This window comes from Vombatus ursinus, unplaced genomic scaffold, assembly GCF_900497805.2.
Source record: "Vombatus ursinus unplaced genomic scaffold, bare-nosed wombat genome assembly UNPS02014807.1, whole genome shotgun sequence".
NCBI classification, from domain to species: domain Eukaryota; kingdom Metazoa; phylum Chordata; class Mammalia; order Diprotodontia; family Vombatidae; genus Vombatus; species Vombatus ursinus.
The window spans coordinates 60,006,259-60,031,997 of NW_020954585.1; the positions used below are offsets into that span (position 1 = coordinate 60,006,259).

The window sequence follows — 25,739 nt, forward strand, 5'->3', positions numbered from 1 at the left end:
TTAAGGCTGTCTAAGATGCTAAGATGGAGAAGGTACTAGGTAAAATACTGATTAAAAGTTCTTAAGGTAGCATTTATAGCTCTCATATCCCAGGTGCTTTAAAAAATTTTTTTTAAGTACCAGTAGTCTTCCACATTAGCCTATGGAATTCAACTATAGAATGAGCCTGATGTCCTGGTTTACCACTACTGTAAATTTATTATTGTTACATTTAAATAGTTATTAATATTAAGAGTTTTGGATTGGAACCTGAGTAGTTTTGGTGAAACATATTAATGTAAGGGCTTTGATGATACTTATTTAAATATGGGAAATGGCACAGGTCTTTCACTCCCTCTGTACTTTCTAACAATTATTGTTCCATTAATACTTGACCCCCAGAAATGTACAAATCTTTCCATAGTTTCAAAAATGTCTACAAAGCATGGGTTATTCTGAGAACTTAACTCATAGATGATTAACAGTTAGTGTATTATAGAGTAGTATAATTAATAAAATCTATTTTTTTAAACAGTCAAAACCTTTTTTCAAAGGTGACATTTTGAAATGTCATGTATTTTGTTTTTTAACAGCTACAGGTGATGGCATTGCACCTCCACAGAAGGTCCTTTTTCCAGCTGAAAAAATTTGCCTAAAGTGGCAACAATCTCATAGAGTCGGAGCTGGGCTCCAAAATCTGGGCAATACGTGTTTTGTCAATGCTGCATTGCAGTGTTTAACATATACGCCACCTCTTGCCAATTATATGTTATCTCATGAACACTCCAAAATATGTAAGTTTTTCTTTGGTGATACATATTCGTATTATTTTTGTATGTACTTTTATTTCTTCATGAAAGTCAGAATGAACAGTCAACAAGAATTTGTTAAACCCTTACTATGTGAACAATAACACCAAAAGAAATACTAGAGTTTGATTTGGATTCTTGTATGAGCCTGGAATGGAAAGGGGAGGGCTTTTAGTGTACAACATTTGAAATCCAACAGCTCAAAAATCATTTTGCATCTAGTTCAAACTGAAGTGTATTTGAAAATAATATGTCTAATGATCATTTGGCATTTCTCAAGTTGGCATTTTTTATCTTGCCAACAAATAACAATGTATAACACAAACAACACGGGACAAAAATCATGGGATCATAGCTTTAGAACTGATCTCAGAGGCCATCTAGGCCAACCGCCTTATTTTATAAATGAAGAAGCTAAGGCATAGGGAAGGGTAACATGTCCAAGGTCACACAGTAGTAAATATCAGAAGCAGGATTTGAACTCACATTGTCTGACTCCAGAGCCAGTGCTCTTGTTGCTGTACCAAGGAGTAACCTGTCTTCTACTCAGCCATATTAAAAGAGGGTGAAAAGTGGAGGAGAGAAATCTTCCCTTCAGTTCTTTTGTTGGGAGAAGAATAATTCGCCTTTCCCCTTCTCTCTACCTTGTGCCTTCTCTCTCTTTACCTTTTGCTTTCTCTTTCTACTTTGTACCTCTTCCTCCCCCTTTTCCCCTTCTCTCTTTTCCTTATCCCTTCTCTCTCTCTCCATTATCCCTTCTCTCTCTCTACCTTCCTTCTCTCTTCTCTGCCTCTCTTTCTTTCTCTGTCTCTCTGTCTCCTTCTCTGTCTCTGTCTCTCTCCCCCTGCACCGCTTCTTTCTCCCTTCTCCCTCTGTTTACCTTCACCCTTCTCTACCTTCTCAAAGTGTCAAGAGGATGAGAGGAAAGATCATGTAAACCTGTAGTCTAGAGATCAAGAAGAATAGTTTGTGCGATGTCTTAAACCAGTATTAATATATATGGAAACAAACCTGTATTCTCTTGGACTATATTTTCCTGGTGGTATTAATAGATATTCAGTGGCAGAATAATAGATACAGAACTTATTACTCAATTTTGAACATATTCTTGTTTTGTCATTCTGTCTGTTAAACCTACTTTCAATAAAGTTCTTGATCCCTATAAATTTATGTAACATGTGGCACAAACTCATTCTCAAGTTTTTATTGTTTGACATTAACTATGTGTTAATGATCTATGATCCCATCCATGTAAATATTCCATGCAACAGTGTGGATCACAGGCCATCTGTGCCTGCCCATTCTGTGTGACTCTTGTTTATATGCCCATAAATCTAAAACAAGAAATCCATCTAGTGTATTAGGATCTTTCCTCTCATCCTCTTGACACTTTGAGAATACTCATGGAGTATTCAGACTCTCTGTTGGTCTTCCTTCGTGACATGATCAGCCCATCCCTTTTATGCCCCTAGTTAACATTTTTCTATTTTACTACCATGGTTAATAAAAAACCAAATTCTATCATGATATCATTTCTCTAGAGTAGAACTTTCTTTTGATAATGATTTTTTCCCAATACATATTCCTTTTGTTGTTAACCAAGGGGTATTAAGGTACTGGCAGGTCTCTCTTTAGCCTTTATACTCTCTCTACTGCAGGTGATAATTCTTCATTGATATTTTCATGGCTACTTCTGTTCTTATTGAAAGCAGCATATGAATGGAAACTTTGCAGTAGAACCTGTCCAATAGGAATGACAGGATTATAGATAGTAAGAACTAGAAGGAAAGGTGCCTTAGAGATCATCTAATGCAGAGCCTTCATTTTAAATGTTGGCTACTGTAGATGAGAAACCTGAACTCACAGAATTTAAGCCATGGATCATAGATTTAGAGCTGGAAAGAACCTTCAGAAATATTTAGTCCACCTTCCTAATTTTACAGCTGAAAAAACTGAAGTCCAGAGTGTTAAGTAACTTGCCCATGGTCACAGATCATAAATGTCTGAGGTGAGATTTGAATCTAGGTCTACAAGTCTAATATTTTATCCTTTATACCACACTCACTGCCTCCCCATGGGAAAGTGACTTTTCTAAGAATTTAAACCCAAATCCTATAACTCCAAATCCAGTACTCTTTCTACACAATAATGCATTGCCTCAGGAGGAATTACAGTTAAATTAAATATCTACCTTTATCCAAAATGAAACTAATCATATTCCTATCACTATGTCTTATAGCTTTCTCCTTTGGCCACATAGGAGATTTCCTGCTGTTATTTCTCTCTAAAAGAGCAGAAAATATTCTCTTAATATTTAGGATAAATTGTAGTATGGGGAAAAGTTTTTAGATTTTTTTTTTGTCATTCATAGTATTTATCATAATTTTGCTAACTTCAATGTATCTTTCATGATCTTTCAGGCCATGAGCAAGGATTCTGTATGATGTGTACCATGCAGGCTCATATCACCCAAGCACTCAATAATCCTGGTAATGTCATCAAACCAATGCCAGTCATCAATGATCTTCGACGTAAGTTGCCTGGGACACCTATTCATAAAATGTTATTTTGGTATTTATTGGCTAGTTGATCTTATTTATCTTCACAGTAGTTTGTGAGCTCCACCTTACCCCCACACATAAGGATAGTTCCACTGTGAATCTCAAACCATCATCCACAAATGTCCTACTTTTATAAATGAAGTGTGATGAAATTCTTCTTTCTGATCATAACTTCTTTTTATACTTCATCTCTCCTTGTACCTCATTCCTCCCAAACCTACTCTTTGTTTTCATCATGACTTCTAGTAGATCTACTCTGTGTTTTTCTAAGCTAACATCCTTGTTTTGGCTATACTTTTTCACTCGACCCTGGAATTACCAGTTCAACTTCACACTCTCTCAATTCCTTGCCACTTTGTTCTATTATCACTACCTGCCTCTTTGCTTTCAGTTCTTGTGCTACTCAACAGTGCCAGAGGAAGTCAGACAGTCATACTGAATGGTTCTACTACAAGCTTGTTATCTAATCTCGGTCTGGCCATCCCTGCTGCACGGCACTTAGTCTTCCCTAAGTCACTCTGTCTCTTTCCTCAAAAAAGATCTTCTATGACTTCTCTTTTCACTTCAGATATCATATACCTCCCTTGCCCCTCTTCCTCTCAGTCTAAGACCTGGCCTCCTATTTTACTAAGAAAACAGAGTCAAGTCACAATGAGATCCCTTATTTCTCCTAGTCTATATCTAAAAAATCCTTAACATAATTCTCATTCTCTTCTTCATTCCAGTCAATGAAGAAGAGGTAGCACTACTTGCTAAGTCTACCTTCTCCTCTACCACACTTGATCTTAGGCCCTCCCAGCTTTTCTAGCAAATTGCCCCTACAGCCATACCTTTGCTCTGATCTTTATTCTCTCTTTATTTCCTATCTCCTTTCCAGCCAAGGAGTCCAGTGCCTGCTTCACAGTCTTCTCTACACTCGAATCCCTGCCCTTTTACTAGGAGACTTCACTATGTATGTTGGTGCTACCTCAAATACCTGAACACCTGCCTAACTGCTTTAAAAACATGCCCAGATCTCCTTCGTTCCTAAAAAAAAATCCCTTCAATTGACTACCATTCCTTCAAGCTATCATCCTTAATATCATTATTCAACCTGCAGTCTGTTCCTATCCTCTAACTCATCATGCCCTTTCAGTCTGGCTTCCAGCCTCATCAGTGGGCTTTTAACAGCTAAATCAGTGACCTTTTCTCAGTCCTCATCCTTTTTGAACTCTCTGTAGCATTTGACCCTTTTGACTACTCTTTCTTTCTCTTTCTCTCTCTGGATTTTTTGTGACACTTCCTTCTCTCCTCCTACCTATATCTGACTGTTCCTTCTCAGTCCTTTTTGCTGGGTCCTCATCCTTGAACTGCTCCCTACCTATGAATATACCACAAGTCTCTGTCCTAGGCCCTTTTATCTTTTCTTTTCACTCTTTCTCAGTGATCTCACCAACTCCTTTGGGCTCACTTGTCATCTTTCTGCAAATAACTCCCAGATTATTTATATATACATTATGTGTGTATATAATATTTATATTATATATGTATGTGTGTATGTATACACACACACATATTCCTAGTCTTTCTTCTGAATACCAGGTCCTCATCACTAATGGCCTGTTGGGGTTGGATGTCCCTTACACATTGAATACTCAACTTCTCCAAAACAACTCATTGTCTTTATTTCCCAACTTCTCCTCCTCCCTCACTTCTCTGTTTTCTTCAAGAGCACCACTAAACTTTCAGTAAATCAGAATGATCATTTTTCCTTCATTCTCCCTCACCTCCTGTATCCAGTCAGTTTTTAAGTCTTGTCTTTTCTGTTTTCACAACACATCTGGCATAATACAACCCCATCTCTCTACTCATACGAGTATCATCATAGTTTAGGTCCATATAACCTATTTCCTATATATATTTCCATATAACCTATATGCTGTTGAGATAGCTTCCTGTTTCATTAGTGTCCCTATCTCAGGTTTCTCTCTTTTCCAACCCATCCTCCACATAGCTGCCAAAGTACTACACTTAAGGTACAAGTATGGCCATGTTACTCTACTACTCATGAAGTTCCACTAGTTCCTTTTTACTTCTAGTATAAAACACAGATTCCTCTGGCATTTTAAGGCCTTTCCAATCTGGCTTCAGCCTATTTTTCCTGGTTTATTATATATTATTCTCTTCACATATTCAATGTTCCAGCCAAACTGGATGACTTATAAACAGCATTCTAATCTCCCATCTCTGTGTTTTTGCACAAGCTTTCTCCCATACCTGGAGTGTACTCCCTTCTCACCTCTTAGAAATCCCTAGCTTTGTTTGAAGCTCAGCTCAAGTGCTCCCTCCTTATAAGAGGCCTTTCTTAATCCTCCTAGCTTCTTACTGCCTACCTCCCCTTCCCCATATTACCCTGTATTTAATTTACATATTTAATTTTTATATTTATATTTACTTAAATGTACATGTTTCTCCTAATAGAATGTTAAATCCATGATTATTTTTTAAATTTTTTCTTCATATCCTTAGACCTGACACATAGCAGTTGCTTAATAAATGCTCATTGATTTTGTTATTAGAGTTACTTCATGAAAGAATTATGCACATGTTATTAAATCAAAGCATTCTCACAGGATCTTTGACAAAATAATATGTGATTAGAAAAATTTTTTCTTTATTTTGATTCCATAGGTATAGCTAAACACTTCCGTTTTGGAAACCAGGAAGATGCCCATGAATTTCTTCGATACACTGTTGATGCAATGCAGAAAGCATGCCTGAATGGCAGCACTAAGTAAGTGCAAATACTGTAACAATATTTTCTTTTACTTGTACCTCTGTGTAATTAAACTTTTTTGCCAGTTTTTGTTGAAAAGCAAATAGTTTGCTTTACCTTTCAGCAATATTTTTTTTTAAGCATCTATGCTGATTGATGAGATTACCTTCAAACTTCAAAATGTTTAAGGAAAAGAATAGGCCCTCAATTATCAGTCCCCAAATATACATGCTTTTCCTTGCTATTATTTAATATTGTTCTATATAACCAGAAATCAGAGTTAATGGATTTCTGTAGTGCTTTTATTGACTGTCTCATTATTACTTCAAATTTAAAATTTTGGAAATGGAACTGGTTCTCCTTTTTAGTCATTTTTGCTGTTCTTCCAGTCTCCCAAGGCTAGAAAGAAACCTCCGTGTTATCTTGCTTTCCCTTTGTCCCTTATATCCAATCTGTCATGCCTGTCTTGACCGATTCTTGTCATTTCTTCCTTTGAAATAATATTTGTAATTCACCCTTTTCTTTCCATATTCACTGCCACAGCCCAAGTCTGGGTTCTTATATCACTTCTCACCTGTGTTACTTTGATGACTTTCTAACTGGTGTCCATACCTTCAGTCTCTCTCTTTTCTAATCCATAATGTATAATTCCATCAGGTTAATCTTATTTATCATGTTACTCCTTGTTCAGGAACCTCCTGTGTCTTCCTACTGCAGGCAAAGGTCAAAGTCCTTTGTCTTTCAAGTCTTTCCATAAGCCCCACCCTTCCTCTTTTTTCTTCTATTTCCCAAAGTCTTACTATTCTTTATGCCATGTGCTTTGGGCTTCTGGGCCTTTGCTCATTCCTCTAACTGAAATGTCCTCTATTCCCACCTCTGTCATATTCTTGATCGTTTAAGGCCCAACTAAGATACTACTTTTTTCTTAAATCTGCTTCAGCCTACCCTGATCTCTCCCATCTTTGAGTATTTTATCCTACTTAATAGTCAGTATCACAGAATTTAGCATTTACATGTTTTATGTTTTGTCTCCCTGGCAAAATTGTAAGCACTTTGACTTCACTGCTAAAATAGCATGTAGGACATCTATCTTCTTATGTACCCTGAGCTTTAGATCAGTGCCTTTATAAATGAAAATGAAATGAAATAAATTATAAATGAAAGTTACAACCCTGAATTTTACATAGAATTGTAGTACATACCTGATTTCCAAGTAGTCTTTTCCATTCAAGACAAGATGAAAACACTTCCTATTTGTATTAAACAGTACAAACTTCAGTAACCCAAACACGAGAAAGGTAATGAGTTGTTGTTCAGTTGTTTTTCAGTGGTCTGTCTCTTCGTGACCCCATTTGGGGTTTTCTTGGCAAATATATTGGAGTGGTTTGCCATTTCCATCTCCAGCTTTCATTTTACAGATGAGGAACTGAGGCAAGCCAGAGTTAAGTGATTTGCCTAGGGTCACACAGCTAGTGTCTGAGGACAGATTTGAACTTACAAAGATGAGTCTTCCTAACTGCAGGCCTGGTGCTCTATCTACTGTACCACTTAGAGATTCATGTATAAAAGAGAGATTTCAGTAGTCTTGCTATTTGAACATGACTGAGTCACAGAAGAGACTGGGATAGAGTGAAAGTTGGTGAGTCAAGATTGAGAATCAGATACTAGAAGTAATGTGTAATGGGAAAGGCATTTAGGTTCTGAACATTTTCATTCACGAGAACAGCAATGTGGTAGAAGGGAAAGAGTACTGGACAGTTAAAAGGCCTGATTTATGTTCCTAGTCCTGTGAAGGGTCAACTTGAATCTCAGTTTGTTTAATCTGTACAGTGAGGATAACACAATTGCTCTGTTTCATATGGTTGTTGTACCTCTCAGATGAGATGATATTTGCAAAGGTGCTTTGAAAGTTAAAGGTATTTCCATTAATTTTATTGATAGTATAGCTGTACAAATATTTTTCATTGTTCAGAGCATCTGTGTTTATGACTGATATCCATGTGATCTATGGTTTCTGAATTCCTGTAGTATTTAAACTTGTCCTTTGATTTAGATAGATGTTCCTAGGCATGTATAGATATGACTTTCTTAGACCTAGCAAAACTCTTCTTATCTAAAGTGATCTAGTTATTAAAAAAATTCAGTGTACCTAATTTATTTTCAGATTGGACCGGCACTCCCAGGCTACCACACTTGTTTGTCAAATATTTGGAGGCTACTTGAGATCTCGAGGTATATTCTAATATATTTCGTGGATTTAAAATTTAATGTTTGATTATGATATTGCATTTGTGTTCAGCCATCTTAATAGTTGGTTTTGCCGTAATGATTGTATTTTGCTAAACTTTTTCATTTTGATTTTAGTAAAGTGTATGAACTGCAAAGGAGTTTCTGATACCTTCGATCCATACCTTGATATTCCACTGGAAATAAAGGTAAATTATGTATTTGTTATAGTAGCCAAGGATAAAGAAACTTAGTAAATGTCCATTGTGACTCTCCATGCAGTATAGCCAGCTGCTTTATGTAGGGTTGCATATAAGTTATGAATCTAAGATGCTCAGACTTAATGTAGTAAGTTGGGCAGAAAATTAGAAAACCTATACACACATTTGCTATTTCTTTAACATTACTGTCTTCCAGTGCAGGATAGCACAATGAGATATAACCTAATGAGAAATAAAAATCACATTTCATTGATTATAATAACTAAAATCTTTCCTCTGCCTTCTACTTGTATGCAATAGTGTATCATTGGAAATCTCCCATATTAGTTGCTATCTCCAGGAGCCACAAAAGAGCAGAGAATCATGCCAGTGCTAGGTTGAAAACTCCTTTCCACATGGCATTAGTTATGTCCTTTATTGATTCTGTTTGTAAGAGAATCCCCTCTTTTTATGCTTGACTACTTAGATAAATACCATTTACTCCTCAATTCCCCATAGATTATTGCCTATTTTTGCCTGATATTCTCTGGTGTCCAAAATTATATGACTACTCCTGGGAATAGTGTTGTACTCACTCAGACAGAGTAAGAACTATAATCCAACCTATGGGCTCTACAGAAACCACTAAAACTACTGAAATGAAAGGTTGAGTATTGTTTAGGAAAGCTTTATGCATTTCCAAATGATTCAGTGCAGATCTCTTCATAAGATTCTCAGCTGTGTTTGTCATATAAAAGACAAAAACCTGGTTCTACTTTATTTCCTTATCCATTTTACACCATGCTGCAGATTAGTTTTCCTTAAAGCATATCTCTGGTAGTGTTAATCTCACCCCAGTCAATCAATGGCTCCCCCTTGTCTACCAAGTAAGGTTATTATCAGTCCTGGTGATGTTACTATTTCTCCAAAATAATCAGTGGCTCCCCATTGTTTACCAAGTGAAGTTAATACTCAGTTCAGCATTCAGGATCTTCCACTTTATGGCCCCAGTGTATCTTTTTGTATATTCTCTAGTGTTCTTCTGTTATGTCCAGCCAAATTGGACTTTTCATCGTTTCCTAAATGTACCATTTTGTTTTGAATCTTTTCTTTCCTCAAATAAAAGGTTCCTCCTGTCCCTTGCCCAATTCTTTTTGCAATCATGCCAATCCTAAAAAGGCATAGTTTTACCTTCCTTTCAAACACTTTACCAATTTCTTTTCCCTGTATTCTTGCAACTGTATACAATTTCTCCCTCCTCTGAACTGCCATAGATCTTTTTACTTTAATGGCATTTATCTTATTTATGTTTTTTTTAAAAAAATATCCTTTTAACTAGATTATAAACTCTTTGAGGGTAGAGTGGGTCTTTTTTAGCTTTTATACCCTCTGTATCTCTGAGTACAATGCTTAGCATATAATAGACATTCAATAAATATTTCTTAAATTGAGCTACAAGACATAGTCATAAGTTTAGTCCATGGCCTCAGTTGATATAGTTTACTTAGACTCAAGTTGTTTTGGCATAAGTCCTGTTATACTTTGCCTGATTCGATACCTGATTTTCCAAAAGGTATTGTGAGATCTATTAAAGCCAGAATTCTTCCTCCTTGTGTGCTTGCATTAGCCTTATTTGGGAAAGAGTCAATTTAATTCAGCAAACATTTATTAAATGCCTACTATGTTCAAGGTGCTGGATATATAGAAGTTTCCACCATCAAAGCAATTGTATTCTACCAGAGTCTAAAATATGCTTGTCAGTGTCCTAAACTCCAAATTTAATTATTACACTTTTAGGGGGAAAAATACTCAGACTTTATGCAGTCTCTAATTTTAAAAAGTGAATAAAATAATGAGTAGTATACAGAAATGAAAAATTTACGATCTGTGGTAAAATTCAGTACTAGTCTTTTTTAGTATAAAAGATTCTTTTGTGGATGGCAAGTGGTTTACATAAGTTTTCATGTTTTTCAGTTTTTGCATTGCAATACTTCAAGGATTTGTGATTTCTTCATTGTGGATAATTCTTTTATTGGCACAGTTCAACACACCTTTATATTTTAGTAGATGTTCTCAAGAGTAACTATGACTGAAAAACATACTAACCTGTGTCCGGCATGATGATGACCTTCTTATCATCATCACTTATCGAATCTAGTTGTCAGGAAACAGACATAGTCCATCACTGAGCTATACTTGCAGCCTTACTACTTGGGTAGGACCTGGCATAGTCTTTGAGAACCCAAGATCACTTTTATGTTAGGTCGAGGTGTCAAGAGTAGGACTTACGGTGATGGTTGGGTGTTTATGGTACTATTATAATTGTTTTTGTAGTGGTGTTTGAAATAAAATACTCTACTGTTTTTCTGACTTCTAGGCTGCCCAGAGTGTCAACAAAGCCTTGGAACAGTTTGTGAAGCCTGAGCAATTAGATGGAGAAAATTCCTATAAATGTAGCAAGTAAGATGAACATTGTCATCTCATTTTGGTTTCCCAAATTAGCTACTTAAAAAAAGGGGATAGCAGGGGAGGGGCACCATGGAGATAGCAGCAATTCTTGACCCACATACCTACTGTCTTTTCTTTCTTTTTTTTTTTTCCAGTAAGTTTTATTGATGCCTTTTGTTTCTATATCATTGTCATTTCTGGATAGTTACCTTGATGAAAATATAACCAAGAGCAAAAATATTTTCCCAGAAACTTTCTATAGTGGACCACATCTTTCCACACAACTGACAGGGATAGAGAATATAAGATCCCATTGTTTAATCTGTCTTATTATAAAAAATATTTGTCTTGATAGGTCAAAATGAAGCCTTAAAAGTTCTCCTCAAATGATGTTTCCAGTACCTGTTAAAGTTATAAATTATCAGTAATCGGTCAACCAGAGATAACTTTAAACAGTCCACTAAACATTCATATCAAACAAGACATAAAATAGTGAGATATGTGCTCATGAAAGATGTTCACCAGTGTAAAAGTCTAAATAGAAAGATTCCATATTGTTGGCCAGGTTTCTTAGATTTGCCTGTTCACTGATGATACTGTGCTGACTGAATTGAGCCTGAAATACTCTAGGTCTAATCAGTGAGGGTCATAGTTACTCAAAAGAGATCAGTCCACCTGGGAAAAACAAAGTGAATCAAGAATGCATATTGCCCAGATTGCAAAATACAATTGGATTGCCAGCTAATTGAGATAGTCTATATTTCAGTGATTCCCATTGCTTTTCATTGCTGCAAAAGCCCATTTTAAATACCTATATTCTTCTCTCTATCCCCTTCTTGCTATTGTCTGTCTTGGAGCTGGCATGTAATATGCACTTTGTCACTAGGTGCCACTGTTTGACATAGAATATGTTGTAGCCTAAAAATTCTTTTTCAGACTTCCAGTTATATAAACGAAACTATTTCTTTACCTTATTAATTTGATTGAGTTTAATTTAGAAGAGAGAAGGAAGACTATAGTCAACCTGTTTTAGATTAACCAGTTACTTGTCTGATTTCCATCCCTATCTTTTGTTTTCCCTTCCATCCTTCATTAGAAGAGAGGTCTTGTTCTCTGTTCTCTTTTCTCTTCTAATTTTGGCACTGCTTTTCTTGGCTATTATATAGATTTTCCCAGGGCAATTTTAATAACACTCTGAAGATCAGCGGGTACTTTTACACTAGCATTTAGAGCCTGTGCTTTGGCCTGTTCTGAATTATTTGGCCAAGATCTCATGCATGAACTTCCTTCTATTATTCTATCCTTATAGGTAGCCCCCAGATAAAATTCCTTTGTTGTACTTGTTAGCCAGTAATATTCCAACAGCATGTTTTTTTGTGTGTGTTTCATTCATGTTGTAATAATTCTTTCCTAGTGTTGAGCTACATTCATGATTTTAGAAAATGATTTCTTTAATGGATATTGTGGTTATAATGATAATAATGAAATAGTCTCATAATTGGGGTACTTGTTTCTGTTTGTGTTACTTTTATGTAAATGATAACAGACTGAGTATTGCTGAAGATAGTTATAACTCAAGTTTATATAGTGTTTTAGGGTTTACAAAGCCTTTTATTGAGAATAGTTCTATAAGCTTGATAGTGCAAGTATTATCCTCATTTTACAGCTGAGGAAACTGAGACTCAGAGGTTAAATGACTTAACCATGATCACATAGCTAAATAAGAATCAGAGCTAGAATTTGAACCCAGGCAGACCTCTTGCTTTCAGATCCATTGTCCTCCCAACTGCAGTCGAGTGAATATTATTTACATTTCAGAAGACCATTTCACATCTAGCCTTCATTTCTTCTGTAATTCAACTTACTTGATTTTATAACTTACTATAGAGATTTTTGAAAATTTAAACTTTCTATTTTGTTACAAGTTACAAAAAATATTGTATTCCCTGCTGTCAGTTTTAGGAAAGAAGTAAAAAAAATTAATGTATCAATAACATTTACATTGTTTGACCAAGATCTGGAGTGTCTTGATTTTTTAAGTTTCCTAAAAACCTGGAGCTGAACTGGGCCCAGAATTGAACAGAGGGAGCAGTGGACAGGATTTACTTTGGGAAATTGGGAAGTGCTTTTAAAGACCCCCACCCCCCCCACCAAGATTCTCCTTGAAACAAAGGCCCATCTTTTTAACAGTATTCTTCTGGTGATGCCGTGTGGCTTCAAGTCATAGAACATCAGTCTCTGAAGAATTAAAGTTGTCTTACCCAAAGGGCAGTGAAGTGGTACCTGGTAGGCATGAGTAAGTTGTAGCACATTATCCACAAAGAATTGGGCAAAAGAAATGATGTAAAGGATGTTATCAGAGAAAGATGTATGACTAGAAAAGGAGATAAACTAGTCTTGTAGTGAGAGTGAAGGACAATTGATAGAAAGCCCATGTGAAGACCAATGAAGCATGAAATGCCAAACCTAAAGGAACTCCCCTTGCATGCTGAGTGGGGACCTTTTAGAGAATTGTGGGAGGACATGGACAAGAATTGCACAGGATGAGCGGGAAGGAATAGCCCATGATCTGCATCACTGCAGGCAGTACCCACATTGATGGAGGTCACAGATCTAAGAAGTCCTGATGAAAAATCTACAGGGCCCTATTTAATGCTCATTTCAGAAAATCATTCTGAAAAGTTTCAAGTTTAATTTCATTATGATTTTGTCTGTTTTAGGGTTCATCGTATACTCTGAGCTTTGTCTCTCACTGCACTGAACTCTAAACTTCTTTTGGAAACTAATTTGGGATGTTTGAAGAAAATATTAGCCATATCTTTTGAGCAAGTAAGAACATGAAGTACCAAAGAAAACATTCATCTCAAGTGTAACCAACTGTTTGTGCTTCTTTTAAGGTGTAAAAAGATGGTTCCAGCTTCAAAGAGGTTTACTATACATAGATCATCTAATGTTCTTACCTTATCTTTGAAACGTTTTGCAAATTTCAGTGGTGGAAAAATTGCCAAGGTATGTAGAACATATTTCCTATCTTAATGTTGAAAATTTTCAGATCTTAAGTGTTAGCACTTCGTAAGTAGCTCCAAACTAACAGTAATATGTAACTAAATTGCTTTGTCTCTTGATTTTTCTGTGTCCTTTCTTTGTCCCTATAGTGTAGGGGATTCATTGCAGACTACTGGGAGAGAGAGAATAAACAGTATTAAAGAAACAGTAATAACAATAATAGCTAATAATATAGTGCTTTAAGGTTTGCAAAGTGCTTTATAAAGTTATTTCATTTGATCCTCACAACAACCCTGGGAGGTAGGTGCTATTGTTACCCCCATTTTGCAGATAAGGAAACTGAGGCAAAGAGAGGTTAAGTGACTTGCCCAGGGTCACATCACTAGATAAGTGTCTGAAGCAGGATTTGAATTCAGGTCTCCCTGAGTTCGAGTCCCATGCTGTATTCACAATACCAGCTAGCTATTTTTCCTTTAGCATATATTTTAGGTAATTGCATATTCAGGTGGTTAACTTGATTATTTGTTAATTACTTATGATAGAACTAATATATATCATCTATGTTTCAGCCTATAGTTAGCCCTCCATTGTACATGGTAATGAGAAGACAGGTAGAGCTTGGATAAGTGAAATTCACAGAAAATGCCCATACTTAATTAAGCCTACTTCCCTTCCAAAGTCTTTTTTACTTGAGTTTCTCAATAGTAGCAACATTGACTGATTTAAGTTTCACTTTCTTTCCCTTCTCCTTCCCACCCCTCTGGTGGACGTGCTAAGGAGCAATAAAGTGATCAAAAGGTAGGCAGCAGGAGGGAGAAGGAAAATGATTAGTTTATGAATAATCAAGAATTTATTGCCATTGTTACCTAATTTCTGACTACCCACTTCTTAGGAGACTGAAACACAGGGATTTTCATCATGACTATAACATTGTTCTTCAGAGAATTCATTTAATCTCTATGGAATCTATTTTGAAACAGGGGGGATAAATGTAGTAGGATTATATCTTAACATAGATTTGCATAAACTCAGAGGTCAAATCATGTTCCTTGAAACACAATTACATTTATTAAACCCTTGATATAACAACACAGCCTATAAGGGAAGTGTTACTCTTTACCCCCTACTTTAGGACTGTGGAAGGGTTTCACTGTATTTTTAATTGAGTGAGTTATAAGAGCTATCCTTTGCAAATTGTTCTAAAGCTATTAAGTAAAATGTACATTCAAAAATAACTTTTTTTCTTTCTTCCACTTTTATTTAGGATGTGAAATATCCTGAGTATCTTGATATTCGACCATATATGTCTCAACCTAATGGAGAACCAATTATTTATGTTCTATATGCAGTGTTAGTGCATACTGGTTTTAGCTGTCATGCTGGTCATTACTACTGTTACATAAAGGTAAGTGCTTAAACATTCAAATTTATCATTTAAAAAAATTGAAGTACTACTAAGGATCTTTATAGTCTTGTCTTCCCTCTGACGACTATTACTTTAAAGTGAATTATCCTGTCTATGGTATTTTATTCCTATCCAATTATAGCCATTGAAAGGATTTCATTCATTTTCTTTTGCAGGCTAGTAATGGACAATGGTACCAGATGAATGATTCCATTGTTTCCACCAGTGACATCAGATCAGTGCTTAACCAGCAAGCTTATGTCCTCTTTTATATCAGGTACTATGATTATAAACAAAATATCCATTTATCAGCCCACTGAAATAAATGATTTTAAAATACTGACTTTTTTGCTGGCGGATACTAGGACCAAGACTGAAATAAAGTTATCAGAATTTTTTGTCTTTTAGTAGGCTACTGGAAGAATCAACAGGTGAATAAATAGTTTAGAAGACTGCCATATTCTACCTTTGAGCCAGGTTTCTTATATACAAATTGAATAGCGATGTGTAGTTTTATTTCCAAGGAGACGTTTTTTGTATTGTTCTTGGCAGTGTAATATAAACAGCCTCCCTTTTCTAGGTCCCATGATGTGAAAAATGGAGGTGAACACACTCATTCCATTCATACTCCAGGACAGTCTTCTCCTCGACCAGTGATTAATCAACGGGTAGTCAATAGTAAACAGACTGTGTCAGGCTTTATCGGACCACAACTTCCTCCTCATATGATAAAGGTAACATTTCATAGGTAGAGTACAAACTCTTTGCTGTTAGTTTGTTAATTTATAGGCTGAACTAAATGGCCAATAAGATCCCTTTCAACTCTGAAAAAAAAATTAGGTTTTGACTATAATGGAAGAGCACAAACTGTCTTTCTCATACCTGAGTGGCATTTCCCCAGTGTCATGTGTTAATGGTTAAGTGGATGAGTGGAAGTAAGTTACTTGTAGACAGGAAAGGGCCCCCTAGGGGGCTCATGTTAGGAGACATTTTTTCCTTCTTGTCAAAGTTGAGAACTTGTCTAATGAGAGAGAGAGAGAGAGAGAGTGTGTGTGTGTGTGTGTGTGTGTGTGTGTGTGTGTGTGTGTGTGTGAGTATCAAAAAAAAAGTTTGATTCTTTCGGTCCTCCATAGCTGGCTTCCCTAATGGAAAATCCATTTGTCCAAAGGAAGCAAATATATTTTGTGATTGTAAGTGTATGTGCATGGGTAAATGTTTGCAGGGAGAGGAAGGGTAAAAAGGAAGGGTGCTAGATGGGAGAAGAGTGAAGAAGGGGAAATTAGATGGAGAGGAGGGAGATTAAGGGGGAGAGATGGAAGAGAAGATAATGTTTTCTGTTATGTTAAACTTCTGGCTAGTTTTTTAAAAGTGTGTATAATCAAAAAAATGTGTAACTGGATACAGCTTTGTACCTGCCTGTGTATGTGTGCGTCTGTGGGTATGTCTGTGTGACTGAAATACTCAATTGTTTATGATATTTTACTTGCAGAATTCTAATCACTTAAATGGGACCGGACCATTGAAAGAAACTCCAAGCTGTTCTGTGGCAAGTGCTAGTAATTCTAATTTAAACAGAGCAAGTCCTGCTCCTGCTTCAACTTCTATTCAAAACTGGACAGTTAACAGACCTTCAATTATTCCTGAGCCTCCCAAGAAGCAAAAAATCACTATCAGTATTCATAACAAGTTGCCTGTTAGACAAGGTCAGTCTCAACCTAATCTTCACAACAGTTCTTTAGAAAACCTCAGCAAGTCCATTCCCTCATCTACCATTACTAATTCTTCTGCATTACAATCTACCTCAAATGCATCGACAATGTCAGTTGCTACTAAAGTATCAAAACAGATCACACCTAGTGAATCTTGTTCCAAGCCAGTAATGAATGGCAAGTCCAAGCTCACCTCCAGTGTGCTGGTCCCTTATGGTGCAGAATCTTCAGAAGAATCTGATGAGGAGTCAAAGGGACTGGGTAAGGAGAATGGCCATGCAAAACCTCTCAATGGACTTTTGACTGGAAATGGAGTTGGTATACTCCCAAACACTTGTTCTTCCTGTCAAGATGCTGAAGATGATGAGGCTTCTCATCGTGAACTGCCAGAAACTGTGACAGTAAATGGTGCTAATAGTATAGAGAATAGTGAACCTAAAGAAAATGGACTGTCATTTGATGATCCCACTTGCCAAGTCAAGCCTGCTAAACATTCAGAAAATCCCTTTTCTAAAACAAATGGATTACATGGAAAGGTGAGCATTTCTTATCAGTTCACACATTTTAAAGAGGTGGCTTTAAATTTAACAGTAATAGTAATTCAGCCACCAACAGAAAAGAATCGTACCACTGGTATATTTAAAGAGGTATTTTTGTTTTTTTATTTTAGTTGATGCCTACTCCTTTGCCTCCACTCCCAGAAGACAGAATTGTAGAGTCTTTCAGATTCAGCAACAAATTAAAAAACTTGACTGATGATATAAGGTAATACAAGAATAAATAACCTTAATGAAAGTCCTTTGTCATGAATCTCATTGGCTACTATTTAAACAAATGTTAGTGGCCTTTTTTCACTTAATTACTATTACTATACTACTTGTGCATTTTAACTGATTTGCATGTGCTTTCCTGAAATGACCTTTTAATATCACAGAATAACTTGGAAAAGTTTTCAAAAATGTAGGTTTTGTGTGCCAAATTTTCTGCTTTTTTTAATGTATGAGTCTGACAGTCCATTTCAATTAGACTCCTTCAGGCTAGTGTGTTCTTCCTTCACATAGCTTTCTCTTTTCAGGTGTAATTGTGGTTGCTGTCCTTGTTTTGGGGATTATAACTTCATAGTATATCGTTAATAATAATAGTATGTTTATACACTTAAGTACTATATGTACTTGTGTAATTTCCCCCATTTTCTGTTAGGTATTTTTACTCTAAACAGTGGGGACAAGAGTGTGAAGCTTGCCACTCTTTATTAATCTTTGAGATTTTGCCTGCTATTTGAGATTTCCCCACGTGTGTAACTGCCAAAGAGTTACACGGCAGTCAGTGGCAGAAATATTGGCATATTCATTACCAGGTTAGCCACAGGGTGATGAATTTTTTCGGCCACAGCAGTTCTTGAAGATTGTCTTAGTCATAGAGGAGGTGCAATCTATTGCTAGAGCCTGTACCACGCTGACCAAAGTATAGATCCTTGAAGTAGTCAAGTATAGATATCTTAACACTTCTTTTCAGTAGTTCCTCATTACTTGGTGATTTAAAGGCAATGTTTTTTGGAATATCCTTTCAAACTTAAGCAATTTTGATCCACAAGGAAAAGGTGCAGGAAGCTGCTACAGCTCTAATTCATTGCTCTACTGTTTCCATCAGTGCTGGAGAGTTACTGGGAAGAAGGCAGCCCTGTACTTCCTAGGAGGGAGGTGGGTGGGAAGTAAGGAGTTGAGCCATGAAAGAGAAGTGAATTTTCCAAGCCTAGTCAGGGGTAAGGAGTTGACTTCCCCTCAAACCCTTTGTCTGCTCTGAAGAAGCCTCTGCTACTACTCGTGATTACTGTTTCAGTGCAGAAAGAAAAAGTGGAAGAGGGAGAATTATGTGAAGCAAACATTTTTGTTGACTGATATGGTACTAATTGAAATATTGAAGAAGCTGGGGTGGTATTTTGAATAATAATGTAAATATTTATACCATATATCTTGTAATTAATAATGAAGGTATAAAATACATTTCCTCTTGGAAGAAAAGGGGTCTTTGATTTAGGGTAAATTACCACTTCCAACAGTACTGTGTGATTTATTTCAGATTTTTACATTATTTAGAGTAATAAAATATTAGCTCAGGAAGTTAGGGTCTTTATAGGCCTACTCCAGCCCCCTGTTTTAGAGATGAAGAAACTGAGGATCAAGAGGTTAAATTTACTTACCAGACATGCTGTGTTACAGCTAAGCCTACATCTCTTCATTCCTGGTCACAGATGTTTTCCCATATAATTTTTTGTATTGCCTCTTTACTTGGAGGGTATTCTATTCACTTTGTTCCTTTGTATTGAATTTCTAACTAATAATGATTATCACCCCCAGATTGGACTTTTAAAAAATGATGATTTCTGCTTTTTGATTCACAAAAATTGAGCTTAATAGATTGCAGATGGTTATTATCAGTCATTGGTTGACTATTTAGCCCAGAAGGTATATCAGATCTGAGGCCATTTTTTCCACCTTTAAAAACCTTCCTTATAAATTTAACCTAATACTAGTAAAGTTAGAGGTGCACTGGGGGGTGACCAATGTCTAGGCTAAAAGAGGCCCCAAATTCCAAGGGTTAATGGTGTTAGTTGGTGCTGTAGGGCAACCTAAGGCTTTTATACTAAGTTTCTAAGAGGATACTGGTAGAATAGAATTCTTCAGGCAACAGAACTTCATAAAAGGCTGAATTGTAAGTAAAAAAGCAACAAGTTAGATAAACAACTTAGAATTGAGCAAAGATGGACTCCTTAGGCTTGAGGCTGGTAAATTATATACCTCGGAGAAGAAGAGACATTGTAATCAGTCAAAGTAACAGGTTCAGCCTTTGTCACTAGCACTTCCTCAGAAAGCCAGGGTTAGTTGTTAATCCATCCTTCCACCTCCACTGCAGGGGTATCACATAAAAAGCACTGAACTAGGAATCAGGAGATGCAGAATCCTAGTCCCCATTTTGGTGCCATCTAGCTGTGTGACCCTGAGCAAGTCACTTGGCCTTTCTGGGCTTCTTTTTCTTTATTTCTATTAAGTTGAGAGTTTGAGAGGAGTCAGACAAAATTGGTCCTAAGGTTCCTTCCAGACCTTATTTTCTGTGATTTTAAATTTTTGTTCAGATGAATGTAGTATACATACACAGGGAGTCGAAACTAAATTGTAGAACCCTAATGCTCAGCAGGAACTCTGACAAATATTAAATTATGTTTCCAAGAAGGAGATAGAATCCAAAATAAAAAGGACCCATTAGTAATGGCCAATAAAGCTAGTAAGATTATGGATCAAGACAAAAATACTTGCTTTACTTTCTGGAAGGTTGGGGGTCTTTTGGGCAAAATGATGATAGTATTCTTCCAGAAAGAAATAGAATATTTATTTCTAATGTTTTACAGCCAATATTAGAGAGAAGATTTGAGGTCTGAATAGCATATTCTTTGTATGCTCTTTTGGTCAGTTTTGCGTCATCTCCCTCAATGAATACAGTTCGTTCTTCCCAAAAGGATCTGTGAATGAAAACAGATTTTTCATTTTTTCTTTTAAGATTTTTTGAGAGAGGGGTCGGAAGCATGATTGGGGAAGTAAGATTGGTGGAGAATAAAGTCGAAATGTTTTTTCATTCTCAGAATGGTGTTGGAACTTGAAACTGTATTGTATAAAGAATAGTTGAAAGAGTTGAGGAGTGTTTAGCTTGTAGAAGAGAAGACTTAAAGGAGTCATGATATCTGTCTTCAGAAATTTAATAGGCTGTCATATAGAAGATAATTAGACTTATTCTGTGTAATTTTTCTCTCTCTAGGACTACTAGGTAGAAACTATAGGGAAATATTTTAGTTCACTGTAATAAAGAACATACAATTAAATATGTCAGAAAACATAATTTGTAGTCTCTGGAACTGGAACTGTTCCAAGTAAAGCTAGGGGGATCACTTGTTGGGGATGTTGTATAGGAGATTCATTCAAACAGGATGGGGTGTGACTAGATAACTTCTAAAGTCCCTTCTACTTCTTTGCTTCTATAAAACTGTGATTCTAATTTCAGTCTGCCTTGTTTGTGAAGTGGGTTCTGTAGTTGTTTTTCTATCTTTAACTAGTACATCTCTTCAGTGATTCTCTTGTCAGCTAAGGTACTTATAAGCCACTCTTCTCCCTCAAATAATTCTTTTAATTTTGCAAACTAGTTCTAACACCATCCAATGTTTTTAATGCTGCAAGTTAATGTTTTAGGGTTTCATTTTAGGCCAGTACCCATGTTGTCATGATTATGGCATGATATCTCATTCATTTTCCCCCCTAAAACTAAGAAAGTTAGCAGGAACATTCATTGTAAATTTTAGGACAATCATATATTCCTTAAATGTACAAATAATTGTATTTGTTTCATGACTTGTAATAATAACTTTACTTTCACTCAGCCCCAGGCTACTTTCCCCAGAACACATCATAGAATATAACATGGTTCAGGAATATGTTTAAGTAAAGTCAGGAACTCACTTGAGCTCTCCCAAATTTCCCTCTGAACAACTTTAAAATAATGCCTCAAATTGAACTCTGGAACAGCAGAACCTACAAAAGGTCAGGGTGAAACAATTTTCTAGCCCAAGACAACTTGGGAGGTCAACAGGAAAGGTCTGTCTCACCAAGGTGGTAGTTGGGCCTGAACCTCAGTGTAGCACAGGCTGCGTTTTAGCAAGCCAGCAGCAGGCCTTAGGAGTGGCTGCATCAGTGGTGGCAGCAGCTTCAGGAGTTTCCAGCCTATAAATGGTAAAGAAGTTGGACAGCTGGTCAGAAAGAGATTACAGGGACTCTTTGGTGACACTGGGTGCAGGACCCTGTTGTGTTGCCTATACACAGTTTTGGGTTGCAGTCCCAGGACAAGGAGGAGCGCTAGTGCTTGCAGCCCCAGAGGAGCAGGGTTCCTGGTCACAGCTGTAGGGCAGAGAAGAGTACTTGTGGTTGCTCACAGGGGAGCAGAGGCCCTAATCTCAGGTCCAAGGCAGAAAGGAGTACATATGTTTGTGACTACAGGAGAGCAGGAGCCAGAGTCACAACTCCAGGGTCATAAGGAGTGCAAGCATTTATAGCCACAGAGCAGCAGGGGCCTAGGTCACAAGTCTAGGGTAGAGAAGAGTTCTTAGGTCATTCACAGACCAGGAGAGGAGTAAACACCTGTCCTTAGATCACACCACCTTGGAACAAGTGAAAACCGACCCCCAGAACTAGTTCAGAATACAGTAGTATGAAAAACCTGAAGCTTGGGATAGTATCCCCTCCTGGGAGCAGAGTGCAACTTCAACATGAAACTAAAAGTCAAGAAGTAGCCTAGAAAAATGAGCAAACAACAAAAAAAGAACTTGATCATAGAAAGTTATTATGGTGATAGGGAAGATCAAGACACAAACTCAGAAGAAGACAGTGAAGTCAAGCTTCAAAGAAACATATGAATTCATCACTGGTCCAAAAAAGAATTCCTAGAATAACAGTTTTATCCAGATTTTTCATGAATAAGTATTGTTGCAAACATTGCTTTGGTTGGTCTTTGTCTTGAGTCTCCCCTGTTTCCCTTCCCCTGTTATCTTTTTTGCTTTGTGGTTATATATTCATTTTCTCCCTAGAGGAAAAAAGAACCACATAGCTCATCTCATTTATTAAAAAGCACTTTGAAACATTCAGAAAGTCTCATCATAAGTAAGTTGGCCAATTGGGGAAGAAATTTTTGTCCATGGCTATCCATGAAACAAAAATACCCAATAGTGTTGTGCAGCCCTTTTTGCTTCTGCCATGATTGTGACAATTGCAGAAAAAGGTGGTGGAATGTGCTAAGAATTACAGTTTTTAAACCCTCTATAAACATTAACTTGTCTGGTTGTATGAAATGTAAAATCTTTATCCAGTAATTGAGTAGACATAACACTAGGTGAGATAAATCATCTCAGTCATGACATTCTTACTGTAAACAAAACTGGAAAACCAAAAAATTGTCACAGCTAATTAAAAGGATAGCTTATCAGTTCTTCTTGGAAAAGCAAAAGAGTTGGTAGTATGGGTTTTAGCCAACATCCTAAGGCATTAAGAAACATCATTTCATGGAGTACTTGGTCATCACATGATAAGCAGTGTTCATGATCAGCATTTGCAAGAAAGACCACTGTGGATAATTGTAGTTCATAGGCTTGTGACTATTGCAGCAGAGAAGGTGGAGAAACGCACCATAAAATAATTCAGTCATTAAGTGAGTATATGCTTTAATGCTTAATGATTTCAATATAAATATGACATAGGGAAGGACAGCAAAAAAAAAAGTTGAAAAACATGATTCAAGAGTAAGAAATGAGAGAGGCCAGAGGATTATAGATGATACAGAGGCCTCATGAATTAAGTGAATACTTCCTTTAAGAGAGTTGAAAGGTGCTTGATGTGGCAAAGAAGCAAGTAACATTGACCCAAAAAAGAGTGCATTTATTTGAATTGATAAGAAATAACTGGTTACTGTTGTTGGAGTCACTTCAGAATCAGCTGTCTACGTATAATCAAACTATCTTCTATTTAATAAAACAAAGATCAAAATCAATACTAATTATAGGGAAAAATAAAAATTAAAATATGTGGCATAAAATTGAGGTAACTCCAACCTGATCTATTCAGATGAGATGCTGTAAAATAGATAAAAGAACAGATATTGACACAGACTTTTCCACTTCCTAAGGAAGTTTTTAATCAATGTAAAAATCATTCATCTCACCAAGGAAACCAGAAGAAACCAAAAATATCTTGTCAGCAAACTTTTGATTTCCTTGCCAAGCAGAGATACGTGGCAACCAACTGCAATACCAGGTTAGAATATAAAATCATTTGTAAGGAGAGTAGTGGAAGATTATGCCTCATAAAGCAGCAAGAAGTAATGGAAGAAAAAACATTTACAGAATTCATAACTAGAGGTCCAACTTAGCCAGATCATCCTGAGGGTCTTTAAGAATAAAACTTGAAGCATAGTGAATAGATGAATAATGGAAAAGATTAATCAAAATTTCTATAATGAACTTATTTGCCTCCATCAGTGACAATGATTTGTACTCTAACATCATACTCCTGAATGTATTGCTTAAAGAAGTTGAAATGGCATTAAATAAAACAAAGATAAGGGAGAGCAACTGGACTAAACCAGATTTACAAAGTAGAGGTACATTTTGGAGATGGTTCAGTTTTAAAGGAATTAAGAGATTGATATTCCAGATATCTGAGAGAAGTGCTTAGAAAAAATTATAGACATTGTTTTTATAAAAAGTGACTGAAAAATAGCATTTATTGACTAACTCTTATGCTTATATTCCTAGCTTTAGAAAACTTTTACAAAAATAAACTCCATATACACCAAGGACAGGCATGGTGAGTGTATGAGAAATAAGCAGTCAGTCTTTAGCAAACAATATTCTATAGCAGACCCAATATTTAGGGTCACATGATTGAAAAGTACATCAAATCCTACTATGCGTAATGTTTGACCATAAAGAAAGAATTTCAATCAGAGCAAAACCACCTTAAAGGCTCCTCCAGAAAGGCATATAAATTTATATAAACATATATATATATAAATCAAAATATAATACAAGATTCTTTAAAATAAATAACAGAGAACTTTTGTTTATTGACCTTTCACTTAATAATATTAAGTGTGGCATACAGCAAGGAGACATGCTTTCCAAAAGTGTTTGCCGTCCTCATGGAAGAGAGCTAGCAGAGTCCAAGGAATTTCCTCTAAATACTGATGGTCCTCTAGATTCTCCTATTTGTGGATGACATTGTACTTATTGTAGCAATCCTTGGCAAGTTGTAAAACCTCATAAATGAAGCATAATTACTCAAAACTATCCACTTAGGAAAAAACAAGTGGATAGAAAATTGCCTGTTGACTAGGCTATGATATACAGTTGGATGCATGATTGATTGATGCTTAAGAATGAGAGAAGTCATGGGGAACCCTCATGCTTCATTGACATAGTATCAGGAGGCCTAGAGTAAGCTTCCCAACACATTGGATGGACCCTCAGTGAAGGATTTATGGAGAAGACATAGACAAGAGTTATAGGTTGAAAAGACGTGTCTAACTTTTGGTCTAGTATTAGAAGCAGCACCCTTATCAGTGAGATTGAAGATTGATTAAAGTATTGATGTTGATTCAGTAACTAAGGATTTGAAAACAGGAGGGTTCTGATTCTTCTGTGATGAATATAAAATGCTAATGTGTAGCTGCTGCCAGGCATGTCTCTAAGACGATAAATTATTGAGGAGTTGATAGATCTCCATCACTTGAGGGATCTTTATTGGGAGCTCTATACAACAGTGAAATCACAGGTTCAACCCAAAGATGTTTTGTGGTATCCTCGCTATTCCTGAGATGGGAAGTAGGTGACTTGCTCTGAAACAGCTTGAAGTCAGAGTCCTAGCAAGGATGGAGGCCTAGTTCGAGGTGCTATTGTTGAGCCAATTTCTAGCAATAGTAAAGGTACAGAAACCTCACACCTAGTGCTCTGCCTAGGGACCCCATGGTAAAAAGGAGTCCTATGGCATTAGGTAGAGTAACATCCATAATACCTGAAGGGGATATCAGAAAATCAGTATTACCTCTCTGT

At 36.4% G+C, this 25,739-nt stretch overlaps 1 protein-coding gene across 3 annotated transcripts in view; it reads left to right on the forward strand.

Annotated features, from left to right (window-relative positions):
* The window catches only part of LOC114052371 (ubiquitin carboxyl-terminal hydrolase 42-like), a 58,921-nt gene that overhangs the window by 14,582 nt on the left and 18,600 nt on the right, over positions 1-25,739 (forward strand). For 2 of the 3 annotated variants that reach the window (XM_027874941.1, XM_027874942.1), the window contains exons 3-14: positions 573-773; positions 3,209-3,319; positions 6,020-6,122; positions 8,269-8,336; positions 8,469-8,539; positions 10,908-10,990; positions 13,876-13,987; positions 15,249-15,389; positions 15,566-15,666; positions 15,970-16,123; positions 16,879-17,634; positions 17,769-17,863. In XM_027874941.1, coding sequence (XP_027730742.1) covers positions 573-773; positions 3,209-3,319; positions 6,020-6,122; positions 8,269-8,336; positions 8,469-8,539; positions 10,908-10,990; positions 13,876-13,987; positions 15,249-15,389; positions 15,566-15,666; positions 15,970-16,123; positions 16,879-17,634; positions 17,769-17,863 — 1,996 coding nt within the window. Of the gene's footprint in view, positions 1-572; positions 774-3,208; positions 3,320-6,019; positions 6,123-8,268; positions 8,337-8,468; positions 8,540-10,907; positions 10,991-13,875; positions 13,988-15,248; positions 15,390-15,565; positions 15,667-15,969; positions 16,124-16,878; positions 17,635-17,768; positions 17,864-25,739 lie in introns of those variants that run through there. The other variant, XM_027874943.1, reaches the window with a different exon arrangement.